The 24097-nt window shown below is 40.9% G+C and overlaps 1 protein-coding gene across 3 annotated transcripts in view; it reads left to right on the top strand.

Moving 5' to 3' along the window:
- The window catches only part of CLASP1 (cytoplasmic linker associated protein 1), a 269767-nt gene that overhangs the window by 27071 nt on the left and 218599 nt on the right, over positions 1-24097 (top strand). For all 3 annotated transcript variants that reach the window (XM_084807323.1, XM_084807315.1, XM_084807309.1), the window contains one exon: positions 21405-21894. In XM_084807323.1, the coding sequence (XP_084663449.1) occupies positions 21700-21894 (195 nt within the window). In that variant the 5' untranslated portion in view covers positions 21405-21699. The remainder of the gene's footprint in view (positions 1-21404; positions 21895-24097) is intronic.

The raw sequence follows: 24097 nt of genomic DNA, 5'->3' as shown, positions 1-24097 counted from the left end.
GACTGGTGGGGACGAGGGAGAGGGCCTTCTCTGTGGTGGCCCCCACTCTGTGGAACTCCCTCCCTAGGGAACTCCATCATGCCCCCTCTTTAATGAGCTTCCGTCGTGCATTAAAAACGTGGTTGTTCAGGCAGGCATTTGGGGTGGGTTAGGGTATTTAAAAAAAAAAAATTATGGTAAAATTTTATTGTTTTAAATTGTTTTATGGGGGTTATACATCGCCCAGAGTGGCTGGGTGACCAGTCAGATGGGCGATTAATAAATTTAATAAATAAATAAAATAAAATAAATCCCCTGCCCACTCCTGTGGTCTAAGTACTTTGGAAAGTAATGTTTGTTTTTAATACAGTTGTCTCATCTATTGCTTGAAATTGTCAAAGGAAGCCTTCTAGTTAATATTACACTTGTTCTCAAGGTGTCCGTGCGTTTGGTTATCATACTGGTATTTCTTCTCAAGATAACTATTCTACATTGAATTCATGATTGCAGTTTCTATTTATAGTATCTCCAGTCCCAGTTGTCCCACTTACATTTATCAGGATGGGTGTGTAATAGGGCCATATTTATGGTGCAGCAGAATCATCGTGGAAAAGAAGTCAGGGGAAGTGGGGTGGGGGCACAGTGGAGGAAAAGAGCTGTCTTTCTTGGGAGGGCGGGATGCATGAGGATGATAATCCCTAGAAGATTGCTACAGTCCTGTACATACTTCTCTGGCAGTAAGCACCATTGAAGTCAGTGGAAATTAATTCTGAGTAGACACATGTAGGAGAAGACTTCTAGTCTGTTGCAGCATGAACAACAAAGGGTCTTGTACTCACCTTTTTAAAGGCATAGATATAGGTATAGATATAGAGGCATGAGCTATCTCAGGCAAGAGACTTATTATTTATTGCATTTTAATCCTGCTCTTCCTTCAAGCAGCTCAGGGTAGCATACAAATGTCTCCCCCCCACCCCCCGCAACAGCAAGAATCCTAGAAAGTATGTCAAGGATAGTGAATGTGCAAGTAACTGGCCCAAGGTGATATAGGTACTCAACCTACCAGATCACAGTGGCTCCTTCTTCATCAGATTCCTGGGTTGGACAAGATGATGCACAAGACTGCTGTGGGGTGAAAAATCCATTATGCAAAGAGGGATTAAAAATGAATCAGCTTGTACAGAAAACAGATACCTATACCTGAATCAAATCAATAGGGGTTGATAAGCCTGTAGATCAGGGGTGGGCAAGTTCAGGCAGAGCAGGGGCCAATCCTCCCCCACTCCCCGGCCCTGCTGCAGGCTGCTGTCCCGCAAAAGGTGAAAAGTGTGGCAGGGGGGAATTGCACCTTGCGACTCTGCCTGCGACAAGATTGGACCTTGAACTTGCGCAATCCCTCCCTCTCTTGCCACTTCCTTCATTGCGGGTAGAAGGTAATAATTAAAATAATAATCAAAATAAAAATTAAGAAAAAATAAGAAATAGAAAATAGAAAAAATAAGAAAAAATAAGAAAAAAATAATCATAATGTGGGAAGAGGCAATGCATGAACCCAAGGCCCCCTTTCCTGATATAGTCGAGGCAGCATCCTGGTATGGGTAGTTAGTTGTACTTGAACAGATCATATGTTCTGGTATTTCCAAATCTAGTACTCTATCCACTGCTTCACTCTGCCTTGTAACAGCTAAGGCTACAGTATAGACTTATCAAAATGGAGTCGTTCTGTTGATTTGTTACAACAGAAATCTACAGGGTTGCTAAAATGATGCCTTTGTTAAAGCTAACCACCAGTAATCACAATGCAAGATGAATAAGTTGCACAGAACCTCTCCTCATCACAAGAAATGTTAAAAGAGAAAGAAGTGGAGGGTTAGATATTTCTGCATTGATTACCACTAAATCAGTCTTCCCAGGCGTGGCACCCTCCAAAGTGTTGGACTATAACTCCCATCATGGCTGGCTGGCCCAAGATTATGGGAATTGCAGTCCACCATATCTGAAGGGTGCTTGGTTAGGAAAAGATGCCCTAAACTAACACAGTGCTAAAGTAGCATTGTGTTAAGCCTGTGTTTGCATCTTGGAAGTGAACCCCACTGAACTGTGGGCGTTGTTATCCTATGTAAAGTACATCTATGCCCACTGAACCCATTTTTACATATCATCAAGCCACCGGTATGTTTATAATCAGGCTGTCAGTCTAAGTACAATTACTTGGAAAATGTATTCTGTCTAACAGCCCAATCCAATGGCTTTCTACTCACAAGTAAACCCCGTTCAATTCAGTTGGACTTCCTGACTGCAATCCTATATGTGCTTGCTTGAGTTCAGTGGGACTTACTTTTGAATAGACATATATTGGATTATGTTTTAAATTGATTAGTTAATTCTAGGTTGTTGTTTTTAAGGACTGGGGCACAAAAAAGATCGCTCCCCTCTGTACCTCCTATCAACCTGCCTGAATAGGGCTTGAATATAGAGCAAAAGGTTTAACATTAAAGGACTCTATACAGTATGCATTTAGCTCAAGTTGTTAAAGTAGTGGACCAAAACAGCCATATTTTGCAAACACACCAGTAATGCCCTTTGAAAATGTTAAGAAATAGAAGCAAAATTCAAACAGTGATGAGTAACCAGAGAAAGCAATTGTATGAATTGCTCTAGAAGAATTGTATGAATAACATGCTCGTTGTTTTGCGTTGGTTCATAGCAGATTGTATTTATGTAGAAATATCAAAAGATCAACATTTTATATAGTTATCTAGTTGGATGGACTAGTCACCTGTTCAAAGGAAGGCTATTTCCATGCATTTATGGTGAAGAATCGTAGCCTGGGGTTGGTCGGTCTGTCTGTCTGTCTCTCTCTCCTGTTCAGTGTTCTAGTCAGGTTCTTGTGTTTCATCTATCACACTGGTATCTAAGGGCCTGCTTGGTTGCCTAGCGCTTTTATGGTGTTTGGGGTATTGTCTGTCTAGCAGGCTAATATGTGAACAGCCCGCAAAGTCACCTTTTAAATCTCTTAAATGAATTGTTTACAAGGGAGTGATTGCCTAGCAGAGAGATCAGAGGCTTATACAGAAAGTTGCTAATTCTCCTATTTTTTTTTTTTTAAGTGGTAGAGCCTTTGTGGCCTTTAAACCTTTGACAAACTTGTGATAACCTTAATGTAGCTGTTCAACATTTAAATAAGCCAACACCACACACGACCCTATCTGTGTTCTGAATTACAATTGATAAGCCAATATTTAAGTTATCAAAAAGCACTGCTGTAGTGATCTGCTTGTGTCGCCTGGGGAGGGGAGAAATTTACAACTTTCTGAAATGCTTGAGCCATTTAAGTCTTGCTAAGGCAATTTTGTATATATTTATCCTTATGGCAGCTTTGGGCAACTTGTGTCCTTCCAGATGTTGTAGGACTGTACCTCCCATCATCCTTCACCATTGCCCTTGCCTTATGGCTTGTTCACACAGGGATTTGAAACTGTTACTTTAAATTCGTTTTATGTATCCTGTGATACAAAGTACACAAAAAGATACCATTAAAATTTCAGCTTACCTTGCTTGCCTGGTATGTGGTTATTACCTTGAAACAGGTGGGTAAATAAATGCAGTGAAGCATTTCTTCTCCCTCATGGGGTTACAATTAAGGTAGTATGGGATTGGCGGACATAAGCTCCAAATTGGTAAAGTTATAACCATGGGTCAGTTGTTGGGGTATGTAGGTTTGAGCCAATGCTTTACTCGGTCCTATGGCTAGGTTGCTTATACCAGCCAGTCAGCTATGGTTGTTGGGGGTACAGTGCATCCCAAACAGCTAAAGCTGCTTCTCTTGTGTTTATTGTGGTTGGCAGGGAAATTCTGAACAAGACCATGTCTCTGTTTAGACGTGCTCTTATCTCCCACTGTGGGGTTAATTTCTGTTTGGCTCATCTCCTTTGGTTTGATTCATACAGTGGTGGGTTTTTTTGATCTGCTCCTTGCAGTATGTTTGCTCCCTGCATACAGATGAGAGGGTTAAACTGGTAGAATGGCAGTGCCTAGAGATTTATGGCTGCAGTGTCCAATTTCTGTCAGCCCTCCTCATTATACTTAAAAAAAGCATTCTCACCAGATAACTTTGTAAATTTTTAAGTTGCACTTTTGGATAGCAGTGATGACACCTTGCTGCTTTAAAAAAAATCCTCAGCAAGAGATGATGGGAGTGGGATTGTGAAAAGTATAACAAGACAAAACCTGGAGTGGGGGAAATATACCAACACTAGGGTTGCCAGCATGCCACGCAGAGACTTTCCCCTTTAGAATTGCTGCTGTATTGCGAGACAAAGTAGCCAGGGCTTCTCCTGCCCATCTTTATTCCTAGTCCGGTCATCTGCCTCCTTATCCCACTTGCTGCTGTAATGAGCTGGGCTTCAGGTGTGTTGCATGACAGGTGGTTGATGGGGTAGCAGAGAAGGTGGCAGGGTAATCCAACAGGGGCAATCTCTGAGTGGCAACCCTATTGTTAGTTGTTTTCTTCAGTCATCTTTTTCCTTTGAATATACATTTCCAAATTTCAGCTTCCAGTAATGCTATGAGGAATCCTTGAAAAACAGCAAGGTGCCATTGCTACCCAAAATCTCTCAGGGAAATCTCCAGGTTGCAACCTTAACTAACCATGGGATTTCTCTTCTTTGTGTTTGGGAAAATAGGTGTAGATGGGTGCTTTGTTGATGAGTTCACTGGACTTCCACTCATGGCCTGATGACTAAAAATGAGATACAAGAATTCCTGGATCGCCCTCTGACCTGGACATGCAGAAATTTACTTTGCAGGTTCTCAGAGCTATTTATCGATTTAGTACTGCTTCAAATGATTCAAGACTGAGCTGTGGCTCAAATTTAAAAACCCATTTTCATCCATATATCTTTTTTGCAGGGGGCAGGGAAGTGGTAATGTGAAGCATGAAAATTTTTTCGTTTGCTTGATCCAGTATTGTTTTCAACATGGTAATACTTCAGCATGGTTCCACTTATTCCTGCTTGTATATCTTGCAGATAATTAGGTGTCAGATATGCCTTACAGTTTCATTAAATCAGTGTTGACCTGAAATAAGCACTAGTGCAGATGTGACGCTACTAACTAGGAATTATTTACTGTGTATGGAGCCATTCAAAGTGGCTTTCCTGTATTGGGACCCCCCATCTCTAATTTTGCACTACCACCCACAAGTTGCTAACAGCCATTGCCTTCTTTATGCAGATTTGTTTAGCTGAGTAAATCTATACATATTACAACATTTTCAGTTCATAATACAGGAATACATAATATGTGGCATTCAGATGTCATGGTAAACCATATGTTATCATGATGGGACCAAACCTTGGGCTTGCCTGCTTTTCCTCCCTCTCCTCCTCTGGCTATGAGGAGGAGGATGGAAGCCTTTGCTTCCTGGTTGTTTACATTTCAGCTTTTCATTTCATCCAAGCCTATAAAGTGTGGCGAATTTTAATTATGGTTATTTGAAACAAGCCAATTTCAAATCATGGCTTATGAAACTGACTTACTCTAACAAATCATATTTAATCACAGTTTAAACTGCAGTTAATTAAAAATGGAAGTGAAAGCTTCCCACTACCTCCTCACGATCACACCAAAGGAAGAGAGTGGAGGGAGGAGCATGCAAACCCAAAGCTCATCCAGACTTGTTCACATAATGCTAGGCCACGGTTTATCATAAGCCATTTTAACGCAGCTACTGGCTATTTGCACATAGATGGTAAACCCGGATTGCTGGCTAATCCTGTTTTATCATGAATGAGTCATGCTAGTGCATGTAGCACATTTGGTCCTTCTTTGTTCCTCACATCAGCAGTTAAACAAAACAGAAATGGTTTGCTTAGCATTGCATCCAAGCCCAGGACCTTGGTTTGTTTCTTCCAGACAAGGCACGAAGGAATGAGCCAGGTTTGTTGTTGTTGTTGGCTTACAAATCCTGGCTTTTGGGGGGGAAAGAAACCAGGATTCTGAGTTAAGCGGACCATTTCTGGTTTGTTTTTCTGCTTGCAGGAATAGAAGCAAGCAGGCTGGGTGCACTAGCACATCATTCGTTCATGGTAAGCCAGGATTAGGCCGCAATCCAGACCAATTCAGGCACTCTTAATGGGTGTAGCCCCTACACATCTGGAGGGAGAGTGGGTGTGAGAACGCTAGCTCTTCCACCCCGCCCCATCACTGTCGTTGCTGCCCTCCACATACAGAACGTGACTGTATGCAACAAGGAGCATTCTCTATTGGGAAGGCTTTCCACGTGACTTAGAACCATGATTTTCCAGGGTTCTAAATCATGTGGAGAACCTCCATGGATAAAGGAGGCTGCCCTGCTACAGGCATTCACCCTGTGCACATAATGAGGATGGTGATGGAAGGGGTGGAGTTAATGCATTTGAGTGCACTTGTACCCACTCTTCCTCCTCATGTGTAAAGCTTACATTCATTAAGAATGTCTGAATAGGTCTCCTGGCTTACCATTATGTGGGAATACAGCTGTTGTACTCAGGTGTAAATATAGCTAAAGACAGTGTAGTGTGGAAAGGAGGAAAATACCTATGAAAAACAGCAACAAAGTAGCTTTTTTGAACTGGAATGCAGAGTCATCCAGATGCTGTATTTGGAAAGCCACAAATCTGTCATGGCAAGCCTGTTTCTAGAAAATGAAGCTTATGGAAGAAGCTTCCCTTGAAACTGCTGACTTATGAAGAAATATAAAGATGTAAAGCAGCAGTCAAGATATTAATATATTTATAGACTCTTCTAAGGCTCTCTTTTTATTTGTTTCTGTTCTGCCAAAATAACTGCAGTACTCTGCTATAATTAAGTGGAGCATTTTCTGAAGGAAAAATTGTGACATTTTGTATATATTTAAAATGTAAAAGTTTTGTTTTTTAGCAAGATGGAAGTTTTTAAAATGGAGTTCTTTAAAATCTCTGCATAGAATTAAGGTATATATAATTTCTCAAAAAAAGTACACAACTTCCCTCCCCCCCTCCCCCACTCTCTCTCACTCTCTCAAATCACCCAGAGCATGTGTCATATAATATGATTTTTGGTGATGAAAAGGCAGGCTGAATAGTTAGAACTGGACAGCACAGAAGTGTAGGATTATAATCAACAGTGTTTGAGTGGAAGGCAGTCTTGCGCAGTGGATTGTTCCCTTCTCCTCCTCCCCTCTTCGCTCCCAGAAAAGCCTCTCCAGAGGCTTTCTACAAACACATTCTCAAAGTTTGTAGATAATTACAATAAGTTCTGTGCATTATAAAAATCAAGTTAAAATAGAACTCAGATGGCACCAACAAAATCTACACAGTGCTTTACACTCTTCATGATAGTCCCATGATGTTACTTGTTCCCATTGCAGAAGTGGGATTTCAATGCCAGCCTGCTGGCCTGCCAGATATTTGTCAATTGACTGCTGTCAAATATTGTTGCATTTTCACATGAAGTCACGAAAGCTTATGTTCACAAGCACAACTGTGTACTTATTCGATGCCAGAGACAGGGGTCCATGGATTTCTTTGCTAGAGTCTCCATGGCAAGCACCCTTGCCTTGTCTGGTGAGTATGAAGCTGAATATAACAGGGACAAGTCTACCGAACTTGGAGCTGGGAAGGAGAGGGCTGGGGCTCATCCCTGCAGTTGTGTCTGGCTTCAGGGGCTTTCACAGCCAAAATTTATGGAAACCTGGATAGTTGCCAGAACATATTTTTTTGTAATGGTAACAGAGATGTGAAGGCCTGGGAAAAAACGGGAAATTGTTTTAACGAAGTTTTTCCCCATTTTTTCCCAAGGACCGTGTTTTTTCCCCCCCCAAAACTGGGAAAAATGAAACAGTTTTGGATTATGAAATATTCTCTTTTAGAATTTAAGACAAAGTATTTCTATATTGTTAACCAGCCTTTACTCCCCCCCCCCCCACAAATGATTTCTAAAAACTATGTGATAGGAACACTTTTATAGAAAGACTAAAAATGTCTGGAAATAGTGAAGCCATGGGGAAAATGATTTTTTATCTTCTCTGTAAGATTTCTAGCATAGTTAGTTCTTTCATTCCTTATTCAAATTATTGATCTTAAGTCTATTTTACTGATAGACATTTATGTTCAGTTTCCTAACGTGTGAATAGTCACCATTATGCATTCTTGACAGTAAATGTGCATTCTTAACAGTTTGGGTTTTGTTCTATAGAGTCCTGTGTTTCTGATGCTGAAGCAGTCATTTAATGTAGTTCTAATCTATTCAGACAATAATTACAAATTTATTGAGTTTACTTTTAAAAGCTTTAAAATATAATGATAATTTTGTGAGCAAACTAAGTTATACATAAAATAAAATAAAAAGTTATACATAAAATAGCTTTAGGAACAAAAAGGCTCCTTTGTACTTCTAAAGCGGCCCTCCCCAACCTGGTGCTTTCTGGATGGATTGCACATACATTTGGTATGCTGCCTGAGGCTGATGGGAGCCGAAGTCCAAAATATATGGGGGCACCAGGTTGGGGAAGGCTGTCTTAAAACAACAAAGTGACTTTAGGTCTGTAAAGAGTGCTAAAAAAAATAAGAATTGCTTTTTTCCCAAGTTTTCCCCAAATTTCCATTTCCACCCCGCCCCCCAACTGGAAAAACCCTCATTTCTTTTCCATGAAAATTTTCTGGAAATGTTACATCTCTAACAACAATATGCAGGTCACAAATGCCTAAGAGTCAGGAGTTCCACCAAGTCTACTGCAATTTGTTGTGGTGAGGAGGAGCCCCAGTGTTATCTAGGGTGGTGATCTTTAAAGCCTCTGGGAGAGGCTGGACTACAGTTTTCCATAAGACTGCAGTGTGTCTCTGTGTGTTTTTTTAAATTACTATAATTTTCTCTATTTTGTTACTAAAGCAACAGATGAATATTATTTGACTGGTCAAATGCCAACCCTAGTGGGAAGCCAAAGCTGATACACTGGGGCTTGGCCAGAAATGTGACCCTGATTCTTGTGCCTTGCACTCTGTCCACTAGATCACACACAACCATTCATTTAAATCAAGTGATTAAGGAGAGAAACCTGGACATGTGCATGCAGCTTCTGGATGAGATCTGGATGGGCCTTATGCTTATAGACCTTCACTTTGCACAGGTGCCTGACTTGCCCCACCTCTCCAGGACAGGAATTGGGGAGTGGGGGTGAAGACTGAACAGGGACGAATGTAAAATGGAGAAACCCCGTGTTCTAATTGCAACAGACCATTCTAGAGTAAAACATGCAAACCAATTAAATTATACACCTGGTTCTAATTTATATCATTTCATGTGAATTGCTAAATCTGGCCACACAATTTTGGATGCACAAACTGTTGTTTGTGATGCATAACTGTTGAGCCCCTTTATATATTTGCGGTCAATGTTAGTCTGCTACAGCCAAAACAACAGGTCTGGCACCTTAAAGACTAGTAAATTCATTATTGCATATGCTTTTGCTGGTCCACTTCATGAGATGCATGGTGTATTCATATAAGTGGGTAGACATGTATACTTGGAATACAGAGAGGAGAAGAAATAGTTTTATTATATGTACTTTGTGCTTTTATAGGCTGCCTTGGGAAGGGTTTTCCCTTTTCTTCTTCTTCTGTTTTTTGAAGAGTGAAGTGGCAGTGCCTGCAATAAACGAAAGGTCAAGCGATGCAAGAGTCACAGTGTGTCACGGTACTTTGTAGAGCTCTTTGTGCATCTGGTAATGTGGTTCTGGTCCATGAAAGTAGGTCACAATAAATCTGTTAATCTTTAAGATGCCACAGTACGACTGTTCTTTTCTTTTAAGTTAAGGGATTATGGTTTGTCAGGAAGTAGTCTTCCCACTCGGCCCTAGCTCAGTTACGAGTCAAACTGCTGCATGGGTAGAGAAGGTTTTTCCCCAGTTAGTTGTGACACAGTGTATCCAATAATATTCCATTTGGCTTAGGGTCTGTCTCTAAAGATTTTGAGTGCATGATTGCTCAGAGAAAACTATAAGTAAGGGTGTTCATGGATGGTAATGCTTCTTTCCCATTTTTGGCAGGCAAAGGTTTTTAGGGATTGTGTCTGTTGGTAAACATGGTTTGATCGTGTTCTTTGTGTATTCGACTGAGCATTCTAATCTTTTAGCCTACAAAACATGATGTTCTTTTTATCAAAAGCCACAGCTGGGATAATCTTGGGGCAAGGACTTTTGCATAAATGTGTTGAGTTCTTTCAGCACTGTGGTGTTCCCCCTGCTGTTCTCTGCTTGTTAATGTAAATCAGCAAGCATCACGATCTGTAAATGTTGTATGATGATAAACTAATTTTACCTTCATCAGCTCTACCTCTTGGGCTATTTGGTGTGAGCTACAGTCCTTGAACTTCTGGTCTTTCTCGCTTGCTTCACTAGTTATATGTTAGTGGTGGAGAAAAATGCCCTGGGGGATTTGTAAAAAACAAAACAAACTACTATGTACTTGGCTTACATCCCCATTTTGCTTATAGTTGCCTTGAAAACCAAATTATACTAATTGGACACAGCCATGGGTGTGCATACATTTCTCAGAGGGACATTACTTTTAATTCTGCTCCTTTCCAAATAGTAAAAAAAGTCCACAGGAACTGTACAACTTTGGTGATATGTATGTATGTTTTTGTGCTTATGCCTTTAAGGTATTTGTGCATTTAATGTGGCTTCCCATACAGTCTTTGAATTGTCATCAAGTTCAGTGTCTGGACAAAATGAGACTTGTTCCACATTGCTTTTCAGTCTTGAGAGATTGAATAAGGGATGTAAATTTCCCCCTACGTATCATAGATTACAGCAATGTATGGGCCTATACTTGAAGGTTCTTCAGGCATTTCAGCTGGTTCAGAGCATGGCAGCCAGATTCTTTAATCAGAGTGTGCCAATCCAAACACATTTCTCCTGCCCTAAAATATCTTTACTGGCTTTGTGATAAAAAAGATCCTCAGTGAGACCAAAGATTAAAACAATTTCTAGCTGCATAATTTGGAATATTTTCATTAGGATGCAAATGTTCTTGGCTCTATACCGGTGATGAAGGGTAGAAAAATTTCCACAGAAAATTTTCCAGTGCTTAATTTTTCTGCAGAAAATTTTCTGTTTTATAAGTTCATTTGTAAAAATGAACGTATGCCAATTGCAAATAGAATACTGGGCAAGTTTGACAGTTTCAAAGGTGTAATTAATATTTTTCAGGTGATTATTCTTAGCAGACATATATGTCATTGAAATACATATAGAGAGCCAGTGTGGTGTGAGAGCCTGTATGATATAGTGGTTAGAGTATTGGCCTGGGACTCAGGAGATCCAGGTTCTAGTCCCTACTCAGCCATCAAGCTGACTGGTTGACTTTGGTCCAGTCACTAACTCTCAGCCTAACCTACCTCACAGGGTTGTTGTGAGGATAGAGGAGTAGTAGTATGTAAACTGTCTTGCTTTCCTTGCAAGAGGGGTAAGGCAGGATATAAATTTAATAATAAATAAATAAGAAAGAAATATATATCTCAGACTGAAATGGAACAAATAAAGTGACAGTGAAACTGAAGGTGCCTTGGCAATCTTAGTGGAAGTTAGTTGAACTCTGTTGAAATAGATGAGTGGTTGTCAGCATATCATGCATATTTGGGTCGCTGAAATTAATTAGTGTATCAACAGGTTTCAAATACCTTTGCTTTTTTCTTAAACAATGTAAGGGAAATACATGCTATTATCTTTAAGTTTCTAGAAGTATTCCAATAAATATTTCTACATAATATAACATTTAGATCACATTAAGGGCACAATCCTATGCATGGTTAGACAGAAAAAAAAAAAAATCCTACAACTCCAAGTATTCCCCCAGCCAGTATGGCTGGCTAGGGGAATGTTGGGAATTGTAGGACTTTTTTCTGTCTAAACACACATAGGGATTGCACTCTACTTTAAAAAAAAAATTCAGCTCAAAAACTTGTGGTATATTGGAACAAAAAGTTAATATGGGTTATTTTTTTAAGTTTTGTTATTTACTAAATGCAACTGAAATAAACATGCAAAATAAGATCTCTAGGGCAGGGATGGACAACTTGTGGCCCTCCAGATGTTTTGGCCTACAATTCCCATCAGCTGTAGCCACCATAGCCAATGGTGCGGGATGATGGAAGTTGTATGCCAAAACATCTGGAGGACCAGAAGTTGCCTAACCCTGCTTTAGAGCATCATAATGTTTTCTGATATGGGCAACCCATAGCAGTGCTCTATACTAATGGAACACAATTCTTCTGGATTCACTTTTGCAGCCAGACAGATGGCCGAAGTTATTGCAGCCTGACTAACTATCCGGAAGCTGAGTAAAATACTTGGACAATTGCTTCACCATTAGGCCAGCTGCAGTAGTCCTCCCAGCCTGCATGCAGAAAGAGTTGATACTAATATTTCTGTGTTTAGGAATTGGGTGGAATCCTATTTGATGGGCAGTTTGCACGCTGGCTTCCAACACTCCTTGTATGAACCTGAATTTGACATTTTGTATTTTTGTGAAGCTTACTTTTAAAGTACTTGGTATGCATTGTTTTGTTTTTTTCTCAAACGTCCCATTGAAAAGGTATGAGGTACCTCTCATTTGCTGTATAGAAAGCATCTTGGATGAAATTAGCTATATGGAGAAAACTGAAATGGTATATGCAAAACATTTCCATTTTAGATTAACTGCAGCCTGCTTTGATGTTGAAACTCATTTGGATTATGGTTTGTTGAAGCTAGCCACAATTTGGGGTTCAGATGACACACTAAACTGCAGTTAATCTAAATTGGAAGCAGAAGCTCCCAAACTCCTTGCTGCCCTGCTGAAATAGGATAGGAGGGGGGGATAGGAGGGGGGAGCAGGTGAACCTGAGGCTTGCTGTGGCTCATGTTGTTGTGTGTGTTCCATGCCAAGCCTCGAGGGGGCATCTGCTGACTCCAGTGAGGAACAAGGCAAGCAAGCAACATGTCTGCTTAATAAAGAAGTTACTACAGTGCTGTGTCCAGGAGTTATCAATGGGACACACAGACATAATACATCATTGCAACACTAAATCATTGTTCAGCGTTATACAGCTATTGAGTTTATTTACATAGGAAATCAGCCTTTGTGAAGCTATGGGGAACTATCTTTTTCAGGATGAGCATGATAAGTATGGCCCAGTAGGCTAGATAATATAATATTATGGACTTGGTATTGGTGGTCAGGGACTGACAAGTTATTACAGGCACTGGAATACAGCCTCTGGCTCCAGAATATGCTATCTTCTGTATGGCTAAGGGCACAATCCTATGTATGTTGGCTGGCTGGGGTATGCTGGGAGTTCTAGTACTTTTTTCTGTCTAAACCTGCATAGGATTGTGCCCTAAAATAATCTGCCATGCCCACCTAGTGATTTTGTATACTTACTGTGCAATTCTATGCATGTGTACTCAAGACACAAGTCCCATTTAGTTCAGTAAGACTTATTCTTTGGTAAGTGTGTATACTGATCCCAGCCCAAGTTTATGTTCTTTAACCACCCAAGCTCTGCAGTTTCTTCAGTTGTTTCTCTTTAAAAAGTGTTAAGGATGACCTAGAAAACTTTGGGGGATTGTTCTAAATGTGAAATGTTTATTTGTTTTTTAAGATTGTTTGGTTTAACAAAATACAATATATGTACTGTTTAGTCTGTAGTATTTTACTTCTAACTCCACACTGCATCCTTGCATATACAATGAGCAAAGTTATCAATTTAACAGTGTCCCATGTAACATTTTCAAAAATTAGTAAAATACCAGTATATAAAATTATACGAAGTCTAACCTCTCAGATAGTACATATGCTTAATTTACTAAAGATTTTAATATATTTCACTGGCTATATTAACCAAGTAGTATGCAATATTATTTAGGATATGGGAAATACCAATGGGAAACTTTGTTTAGGGCGCAATCTTATGCATGTTAAGACAGAAAAAAGTCCTACAACTCCCAGCATTCCCCAGCTGCCCATGCTGGCTGGGGAATGCTGCAAATTGTAGGATGGTTTGGTGCATCTGAATATGCACAGGATTGCACCCTTAAGTAGACTGTTTTCTTAGAGATGGTAAGTTATTATTTAAATTGATCCACCCTGTTTCTACATGGACAAATAGTTATTGCCATTCAGGATTTGTATAACACCATTACAGTGCCATACATGCCCGCTCAGAAAGGCACCCCATTGAGTTCAATGGAACTTACTCCCAAGTAGGTGTGTAATGGATTGTACTGTTAAGGGTGCAATCCTATGCATGTTTAGGCAATAAAAACTTCAACAACTCCCAGCATACCCCAGCCAGTATGGAAGTTGCTGAGATTTGTAGGGACTTTTTTTTTGTTTAAGGATGTAAACTTATTCATGTTTAATCTACTAAAGCTGCAATCCTGTACTCAGCTACCTGGGAGTAAGTCCATTGAACTTAATGGGGCTTACCTCTGAGTAGAAATCTGTGGGATTGCATTGTTAGAGGTGAATCCAAACATGCCTTTCTGCAAACAGAAGAGCTCCTTCTTTTTCAGAAGAGATTCTCATTCAGCAGAGGCTCCCACTGGAGCAAGGGGAGTGGGGAGCGATTTCTGCTGATTCCTTCCTTCCCACTTCGGCCCCCAGTGCTATCTCCATGCTGGTCTGGTGGGGTGGGGGAGGTCCAGAAGAAGGAATTGGCAAAAATTGCCTCCCATTCTTCTCTAGCAGAATGTCCTGTGAGCAGAACTCCATTTATGGTTAAGTATGTGCCTAAGTGCTTTGCAAAGTGAAAACCTAAATAAAGCTCACCTGTAGTTTTGCAGTTTATCTTAAAACCTGAGAAAAAATGGAAGGGAATGTGGTGGGAAGAGAGAACCTCTGTATGTACTAGACAAAGTTAAAAGGAAAATAGAAAAGAAAAGAACAACAAAGTTGTAGAACGTTATTGAAAAAAATAGAAGAAGAAAAAAGCTGGTTTTAAAAATTATTATAAAAATGACATGTGGAGGGAAGATGGTTCTTTGGAGAAAGGGAATTCTTTGTATAGGGAACAGCAAGGGGGAAAGTGTAAACACAGGCAAGAACACAAGGTAGTGGAGATTTATAAAATAAATCTCTATATAAGGCACACCCATCAAAGAGGAGAATTATTTAGAAAAGATGGAGGGTTGAGATCAGGAAGAAATTTAAAGAAATGTAGTAGGCCAACAAATTACATCAGAAATGTGGGATTCTACCTGGACATAGCAGGACATACTGAGATTGTATTAATAGGATACTGGAATGGTTTTTTAAATCAAATTTTATCTGCATGAATGTTTACATTTAAGTTTTGAAAGAATGGGAAAACCACTTTGTATAGCACTGGCTATGAAAGATCTGGAATGTTCTGAATATGGCTGAATTGCACAACTTAATAAACATCAAGGCTGAGAAATGTCACTTCAGTTAACACATGGGAATTAATTAGCACTTCGATGTATAAATGATTAGAATAGGAGGTATAACACCAACTTCAGCATGGCTTCCCTATAGAATCTTTGCACATGTACAGCCTTCTGTAAAGTACTTTGCTTTTCATTGTTTTCTTAGATGTTTGCTTTAAAAGAGAGCACACACTATGTGATTGAACCCTAGTGTTTGCAGTTTTCCCTTATCTTTTTACTCAAGGGGAAAGATCACACCAGTGATCACACAACAAAAGTATTCTGGGTGGCACAAAAGTAGCAAACTTCATTTCTTGTGGTGGTTGTGAGCTTTGCCCTACTTTTAGATATCTTAGAGAGAAATAATGGTAGGTTTTCACATGAATGCTCCCACCAGCTTGAATCCTAGGAACGGTGAATGCAAGGATGTTTGCAGGAGGGAACTTTCCTGTCCCCTCTCCTTCTCTCCCCTGCTGCCTCCTGCTCTCCCTGCAAGCTTCTCTGGAGGATGAGGAAGCTGCCCTGCTCCCCTAGCAGCCCTCCAAGCCATATCCCACACTGTTCAGGAGGCCTTCTTGGCCTTCTAGAAAGTTTTGGCTGGGGGGTGAATTCCAAACTATTTTCTCAGAAGTAAGTCCTACTGATTTTTGACTGAATTAACTTCTAAGAAAGCATGCTTAGGAGTGCAGCCTTATTTTATCTTCCTGCTTATGCTTATGATATAATGTGTATGTAAAAAGCGCCTTTCCTTCAAGTTACCAGCTGTGGGGGTGTCGTGTCACCACTTCTCCCCCGTCTAGCACTGCCACTGACAATAAAATGTCCAGTGTTGAAAGCACAAACCCCTCTGCGGTGTAACGATAGTAATATTTTTTAAAATATATTTTTATTTATTTTATCTTTATAAATGAAATAAACAGTACCAAAAATACCAACAACCTAATCAATACTACAATTTCCCAGCAATACAATATTCTGATGAGGACACCACAATAACAAAAAGAAAAGGGAAAAGAAAAGAAAAAAAGGAAAAGAGAGGAGGAAAGGAAGTAAAGAAAAAGAAGATTCTTTCCCCCTCCCTCCCCCCTCTCCCACTCCCCCTCTCCTTTAAAGAATTAAGTTTAACCTCCAATACCCCCTCGGCCTCCGATGCCATTCTATTTTAAAAACTATATAACCTTAACAGTCTTACAGTTTAATAAACAACCTTACATTTCAATATCATATCACCAATCTTATATCAAAGTAACAGGTCTACAGTTCATTCCCAGATAGTAATATTGAAGTAGCAACCTGCAAATACAATCAGCATACTAGGACAGAATTGTTTTTCATCTGCTATTGTATGAGTATTGCAGGTGGATGCACCTGATCTCCTCTGATCTTGGAAGCTAAGCAGGGTTAGCCTGGTTAGTGCTTGGATGGGAGACTGCCTGGGAATCAGGCTTCCTGTACTGAGCAGGGGGTTGGACTCGATGGTCTTGTAGGCCTTTTCCAACCCTATTTTTCTTTGAGACTAGATCTATATGTTGGCACTCTGGCATAAAACATATAGATGTTTTACCTTGCCTCCTTCCCCCCCCCCCCCCCCGCAAGCTGTTGTCTCTTGACAAAATTTCCAGCTTAATTTAATACTGGAAAGAGTGCCCAGAAACAGAAGCTATTTTTCAAACAAATAGGCAGAAGAAAAGATAGCTGAAAATGAAAGGTCATAGGCATAATGAGCTCCATACAAGGGTTGTATTAAAGTTTTTCTAAACTGAGATTGATTCTAACTGAACTTCTTTTGGCTAGATACTTTGAAATGGCCCTGAGAAGCTTTACTTAGAGACCTCTTCAAAGAATTCTTATTAATCAAGTGCGCTTTAGGCCTAGATGTCCACAGTGGTGTTTTAAAGTACAAAATGCAGAACAATACCAGTTGTTGTTGTTTCCCCCCGCCTCCTACCGCTGCCCCTGTTTCTGGGGGGCATCCTTCAGTCGGCATTTTTGAGCTGTTGCATAATTGCTCTGTGTGTGTGGTCAACCCTTGAAAAATTGACCACAGCCGATTAGCAAATGGGATGTGGCATTTTATTTTATTTTATTTTAGTATTATTGAAACATGTTAAAACCACCTTTCATCTTTGTGGATGCCAGCATAATATTAAAAAATGCTTAAAATTGCACAACTACAATTAAACACTAGAACAGCCTTCCCCAACACGGCACCTTCGAGATGTGTTGGACTACAACTCCCATAATTCCCAGCCAGCATGATCTGGGAATTATGGGAGTTGTAGTCCAACACATCTTGGGGGCGCCATGTTGGGGAAGGCTGCACTAAAACAACATAGTCATAAGCAGAGGAGGCAGCAAATTCATCAGAACAGACAAATAATATATTTACCTGCATCCAGTCAGCATCAACAAGCATTCTGTGCTTTAGGGAGCTGTGAACCTGTTTGAATGTAATGGCGGCATTTGGTGGCAATTTGTAGGTTAATTAATTACACAAACTGCTGCGGAACGCCACCGTAACATCTAAACAGGGCCTGTTTCTTCCCACTGCTGAAACCACACACACACCCCAACACACTTTTTGGGGGTGCTGGGGTGGAGTCTTGTTTAACGCTCTGGGGCTTCAGTTTGTGCCTTAGGATTCAGTGAGGGAGAGTTATTCATTTATTATTTAAAGAAACTGTCTTTTTAATGAGTTTATTGTTAATGGAAAGGCATGTTGTAGCTGTCTTAAATATGCAGATATTCCTGGTGGAGGAATTCTGTTCCTTTACAGAAGAAGAACTGTAAGAACGATGACCTGGAAATACAGTTCCTGTATATAGAGAAGATGCACAGTAAAGTGACTTTGCAGAGGTCCTGCTCTTTGGCTAGAATTCAATTAGGGCATGCTACTGTATTGTTTTGGGCTGGATGATGTCTGTAGCCTTTGCTCTGATTGTTTACTTAGCAAGAGATCTGCTTTACAGCCATCTTATTTTTATATATACACACATACACACACACACACACACACACACACAGACTTTTTCCACTGAGCATGACCTGCTTTCCTTCAAATATGCCCTAATTTTCTATACAACCAGGAGCTTACAATGTTAGATTTCCCCCCCTCTCTTTCAAATTAAAGGGCACCTGCAAATATAGGGTACTTTGGGATAGGGGGAGAGTTTCATGTATAAGCAAGTAGTATTTTATATATTGTAAGCAACGACTCATGGGAAACTGAAGTTGAAGGGCTGTGGGGAGGGGGGGAATGTATTTTCCAGGATTAATAGAGCGAGTACTGTATTAGAATATGTGTGAGTGAGATTCATTTCATTATGGAGGGGGAAGGGAAGGGAGAGGTTGCAGCTGCTGGTAAAGTGATACAGAATTGCTGGCAGCATTGTCATGGAGGGAACCTCCAGTATGTGCTTCCTTTGCTTCTCTAAGAAACAGAAAAGTCCTGCTGAAAACAAGTAGTTTGTAAAGGCACTTGCGCTTAGATAATAGAAGGGAGGCAAGACCACTAGTTGTGTGTGTGTGTGTGTGTGCGCGTGCGCGCACGCACGCACTCATTTAAAAGAAATGTGCAGGGGTTTTATCACTATCAATAATAAATAGCTTTGTCCTAGCAGCTCTCAACACCCAGCTTATTGGGGGCACCTATTTATATAAGCCAAAGAAAAGTAATGATTGATGTTTATTCTAGATGCAAAGTGTATAATCTATTTATCTGGTATTGGCAGAAGCTGATGCAGAATCTTAATCTGCATCAACACCCAGTGTAAGAGGAATGCTGTTTCATCAGCACCAGTAGTGTGTGTTGGCAATAATTTGTGGGCACTTAAGAACATAAGGAGAGCCCTGCTGGATCAGACCAGAGGCCTGTCTAGTCCAGTGTTCTGTTCAGTAGTGGCCAGCCAGATGGCTATGGGTAGATAACAAGCAGGATATGAGCACAATTATAGCCCCTCCCGCTCACGTTTGCCAACAACTGGTATTCAGGGGCATGTTGCCTCTGATTCTGGAAATAATATATAGCCATTGATAGCCTTATCTTCTATGAATTTGTCCAAGATATGATTTGATAAGATCAGAGAATTTTGATGTCAAAGAGATGGATAAGAAATGAGTGCATATGTTGGTAATCGCACCAAACGTGGAGTTGGTTGTGTTCTTACCATGCTGAAAGTACATGTTGTTCCTCGCCACGTGCCAAGGGCATGTCCAAGGTTACTGTTTCTATTAACACACTTGAAATAACACTCCACTACTGCAAGGCGGCCCATTAGGAACCATGCCTGCAAAGAAAGTAGGCTTCAGTCACGAAGAACACATCCAAAGCCACTCTGAGTTGCAGCCCAATAACACATTAGCACTCAAAGAATGAAGCTGGTTCAGACAGTTCCCAGGAAAGCCAAGCTGTCTCCCCAGAGCCTCTCTTGCCTGGAAATGCTTCTCTGTGCCTGGGCACACAGCTTTCCAACATTGCACCACATTGCCTCGCAGTGGTAAAAACCAGTGGGCCAATCTTCTTTTATTATAAGCTATCCTTTTGCTTCCATAGGAACCATCACATGTGTTGTAGCCTCCTGGGACGATGCTCTTTCTCTTTTTCTTTGGGCAGAGCAAGGTGAGAGAAAGTGCATTGTCAAGGAAACTCTCTGCCTTTGACTCTTGTACCTTGAACCTAAATGCTTCTAGCTTGGAAGTAAATCCTATTGATTTATGATTGCTTACTTTCAAGTGAGTGTGTTTAGGACTGCAGCCATGCTTGCACCTTTGGGGAAGGCTAGACTAATAGTTTTCCAGACTTGGGGAGGCTCCCTAGAACAACCTGTGTGGTAGAGTATTATGTTTAAAGCTTCATAGATGTATAACCCACAGAAACCAATGAACTAGTAGGCACAACTGTGGATGTGGGCTTGCATATCAACAATGAAATGGCACTATTTTTTCTGTTTAAATCATGAGATTTTGGACCATTAGGTACCTTGGTTCGATTTGGTTAGAAGTAGATGTATGACAATTTACGTTCCATGTTGCCTTCAACAGAGACCCTGATGATACCAAACTTCTCAGCCTAGGATGCTTTGGGAGTACCTATGACCAATATCTTTGGTAACAGCTCAAGGCTGCAATCCTATAAACACTTACTTGGGAGTAAGTCCTATTAAAGTCAGTGGGGCCCACTTCTGAGTAGACGGGTGTAGGATTGTGTAGTTAGTGCATTCCAACAGTGTTGTTATTAATGGAATTTTTATATTAACAAATGTTGTTGGTATATGGAGCCTAGAATACAGGTAGCATTCTGGCCACTGCATAATGACACTCCTGACTATAGAGCATTTCTCACAGTATTAGCTAAAAAACATGATACTGGCTTCAGGGTTTAATATACTCATCCAAGCTTGCTTTCTCTAATCATTGAACCATGTTAAGACAATATGCAAACCTTGCTGTCAGTTGCTCTATGTGTCTGAGAAGCGCATAGACACAACAGGAGGAGACTGTTCAGGAGTTCTTTCTCATGCTCCCCCCCCCTTTTCTCTTTATTTCGGTAACATCTGATTTAGACAAATGGCCTGTGGCAAAGTATTGACCTCTACAGAAAGTTGACTGTTGGGGGTCCGTATTAGATTTAAGTTGCTGCCTACAGTTGTTGTTGTTGTTGTTGAACAAAGTGTGGAGTGTTGTCTGTGTGACTGTGTTCTCAGCAGTGGGTGTCTCATATAACAGGATTAGCTTTTCACGTTTGGGGAAGAGTGCAGTGCTACATAAGGCCTGAGAATATACCAAGTTCTCAGTCCCCATTTTTAGACCTAGGTTTACTGGTTCTTTGTCTTGGGAGTTAGTTGTAAAGGAAATGATAAGAGAAATGACTTTCAAAACAACACTTGGAAACATCAAGTACTTGGGCTGGGGCTTTATGCTATTTGGGTGTTTTGCTTCTTATGTCTCTAACCTTTGCCTCTTTAACATTTTCTTGCAGGATGGACTGTTGATTTGGGAAGCATCGCAGACCTGGTCATACAGCCCGGCTGGTCCGCTCTCTGCTTTATTTATCTATTACTAGTTATTTAAATTGAACTTTTAATAACCTGCCAGCTGCTCTTCAGACACACATGGTGCATTGTTGCCATTCCCAGAATCACATCTTTGAAATCCAGGCCCTTGGTAACCTTCATCTAACAAAGAGGCGACCTAGAGGATACATCTGTAGCAGGACTTTTCAAACCTGCTGCCCTCTAGCTTCCCCGTTGCCTGTGCTGTTTTTCTAGCACATTATGGAGCCCACGATGGAGTATTGCTTGGGACAGGTTCTGCAGAAAGATGTTGGGAAGAGGCTTCAAGTTGGCCAAGAACTGATAGATTATTTCTCAGATAAACAGAAATCTGCTGATCTTGAACATGATCAGACCATGCTGGATAAAATGGTTGATGGTCTTGCTACCTCGTGGGTAAATTCCAGCAATTATAAGGTAAGATTGATTTCCAGATATGAGATTGCTAAGGTCAAACATTACTTCAACTCTGTCTCATTAGCACAGGCTTCTCCATCCATTATGGAACAGGGACTTCACTCTTCATTTTATTTGCTTGAAAATCCTACTCAGTCTGCACATATTCTTGGTGATCAATGGCAAATATTGTGGCACTTCACTTTAGTAAAGGGTGTATGTACACACACACACACACACACACACACACACAAATAGGGACAGCAGTACTGGGTTGGACCACTGTTCCTTGTAGCTCAGTGCTTGTGATGGCATCCCAGGCTGGATGGACAAAGTCTATAGTCGCACGAAGTATGAATGCCAGTTTCTGGCAGCCTTGAATTTTAGGGAGCATCCCCAGGGAAAGAAGATGACAAAAATTTAAATTAGTAGCCCCTGAGTTCTTTAGCTTCCTTTAAAGCTACCTGGTCACAACAATATTTGCATAAAACTGAATTTGGAAACAGCCTACTTTTATGTGGAAGACTCCATATAAGAGCAGAAGTTCATGTTACAAGAAACACAGAGCTGCTCCCCAAAACGGCAGCTCTGTGTTGTTTTGTTTTCCCCTCCCTAACGTGTACCAGAACTTACTGTGTGTGCTTCCTGATATCATTATGCTGCAAGTCTTCCTGTTCCCACTCCACATCATTGGTTGCTGCTGTTAGGGAATTGCTTAGCATGATGACGCTGGGACACGGGGCAAGTTGTGCTGCTCATTATGGAAGGGTAAGGCTGCTTTTAGTTGCAGCCAGGCATTTCTTGTTATATATCATCCTACCCCAGTAAGGATTCTTCAGTAGGAAGGATATTTGGAAGGTGGATAAGAGGAGTGATAGTTGTAACCAGCCAACAAATATCTGGTGTCAAGACTCCATCATTCTTGGCACATATTGGGGCCCAGCTGCTGTGCTACAGTGGGCCTCGGAGTTATTCTGACTATAAACTATGAGGCCCACTGCAGCACAGAAGCTAGGCCCTGACATCACATGATAGAGGTGACCGTTTTACCACGCATCTGCCTCTGATGTGTGGTAAAAAGTCCCCGTTGCCTGGGTGATAAAAATGACCAATTTAGGAGGGGGTTGTGGTGGAGTTCTTGTGTTGAGTCTATGCCTGTTTTGAAGCATTTATTGCAAATATTTTAGGAAACCTTATAATAGGATCCAAGCATCCACTTATGCACTGGAAGAGGAGCTGGCTGAATGGCTGTATCTTAGGTCTCTTGGGCATTAGGCCACATGGCTGCCTGTGGAGGCTGCGTTATCTACCTGAAATTACTGTGTATACTAGCCTGTCACCACTGGGATTGGTCTCCACCACATAGTTTGTCTCTGTGTTACTTCCAAACATTCACTGTAGTGGTTTGCAGCGTATGGACACAAAACACCAAGCATAGGGCTGATCCCCTTGGGGGAACAAGTACAGGCAATTGGTTGGCTATATGGATCAAATGCCCACATACAGGCAGGTTCGAGTGATCTTCTTATGGCCATTGAATTGTGGATTGTAGCCTCTTGTGACTGCGTGAGATGCATCTTGTCATATCGTCCTTGGTCAGAAATTCTGAGGTGGTCGCTTCAGGCAGGCCACATTAAAGACTTGTATTTTGCCGTGGGAGTTAGCTGTGGCAATTGGGAATGCTTTTATTTATTTTATTTACAATATTTGTATACCGCTCCATATCTAAAACAGATTTCGGAGTGGTGAACATAAAAGGTAATATAGTAAAAGGATAAAAAGATTAAAACACCATATTAAAATTATGCTTTTTAAAAACAGAATGCCAGTAAAAGCATGGCTGGTCAGTTAAGGAATGCCTCCTGGAACGGTGCTGTTTTCAGGAGGTGCTGAAAGCAACACTGTGTTAGTGCCTGCCTGACCTCCAGGGGCAGGGAGTTCCACAGAAAGGGGACCACAACACTGAAGGCTCTTCTCCAGGTGGACTCGAATTGGGCCATAGGTCCATGTAGAACCATGGGGAGCATGCTGTCTAATGACCTCAGGGACCAGGCAAGTTGGTAAGGGAGAAGGAGTTCTCTCAGGTATCCTGGCCGCAAGCTGTTTAGGGCTTTGTACATTAGTACTGGAACCTTAAACCTGGCCCGGTAATGAATAGGCAGCCAGTGCAGTTCCCTCAACAAAGGAGTTGCTGAAAAGGGACAGCTCCTGACCACAGCCAAGC

This window comes from Heloderma suspectum, chromosome 1, assembly GCF_057233095.1.
Source record: "Heloderma suspectum isolate Gila_16-S chromosome 1, 16-S_ref, whole genome shotgun sequence".
In the NCBI taxonomy this organism is placed as follows: domain Eukaryota; kingdom Metazoa; phylum Chordata; class Lepidosauria; order Squamata; family Helodermatidae; genus Heloderma; species Heloderma suspectum.
The sequence above is the reverse complement of the archived record's forward strand: the minus strand, read 5'-3'. Positions and strand labels throughout refer to the sequence as shown.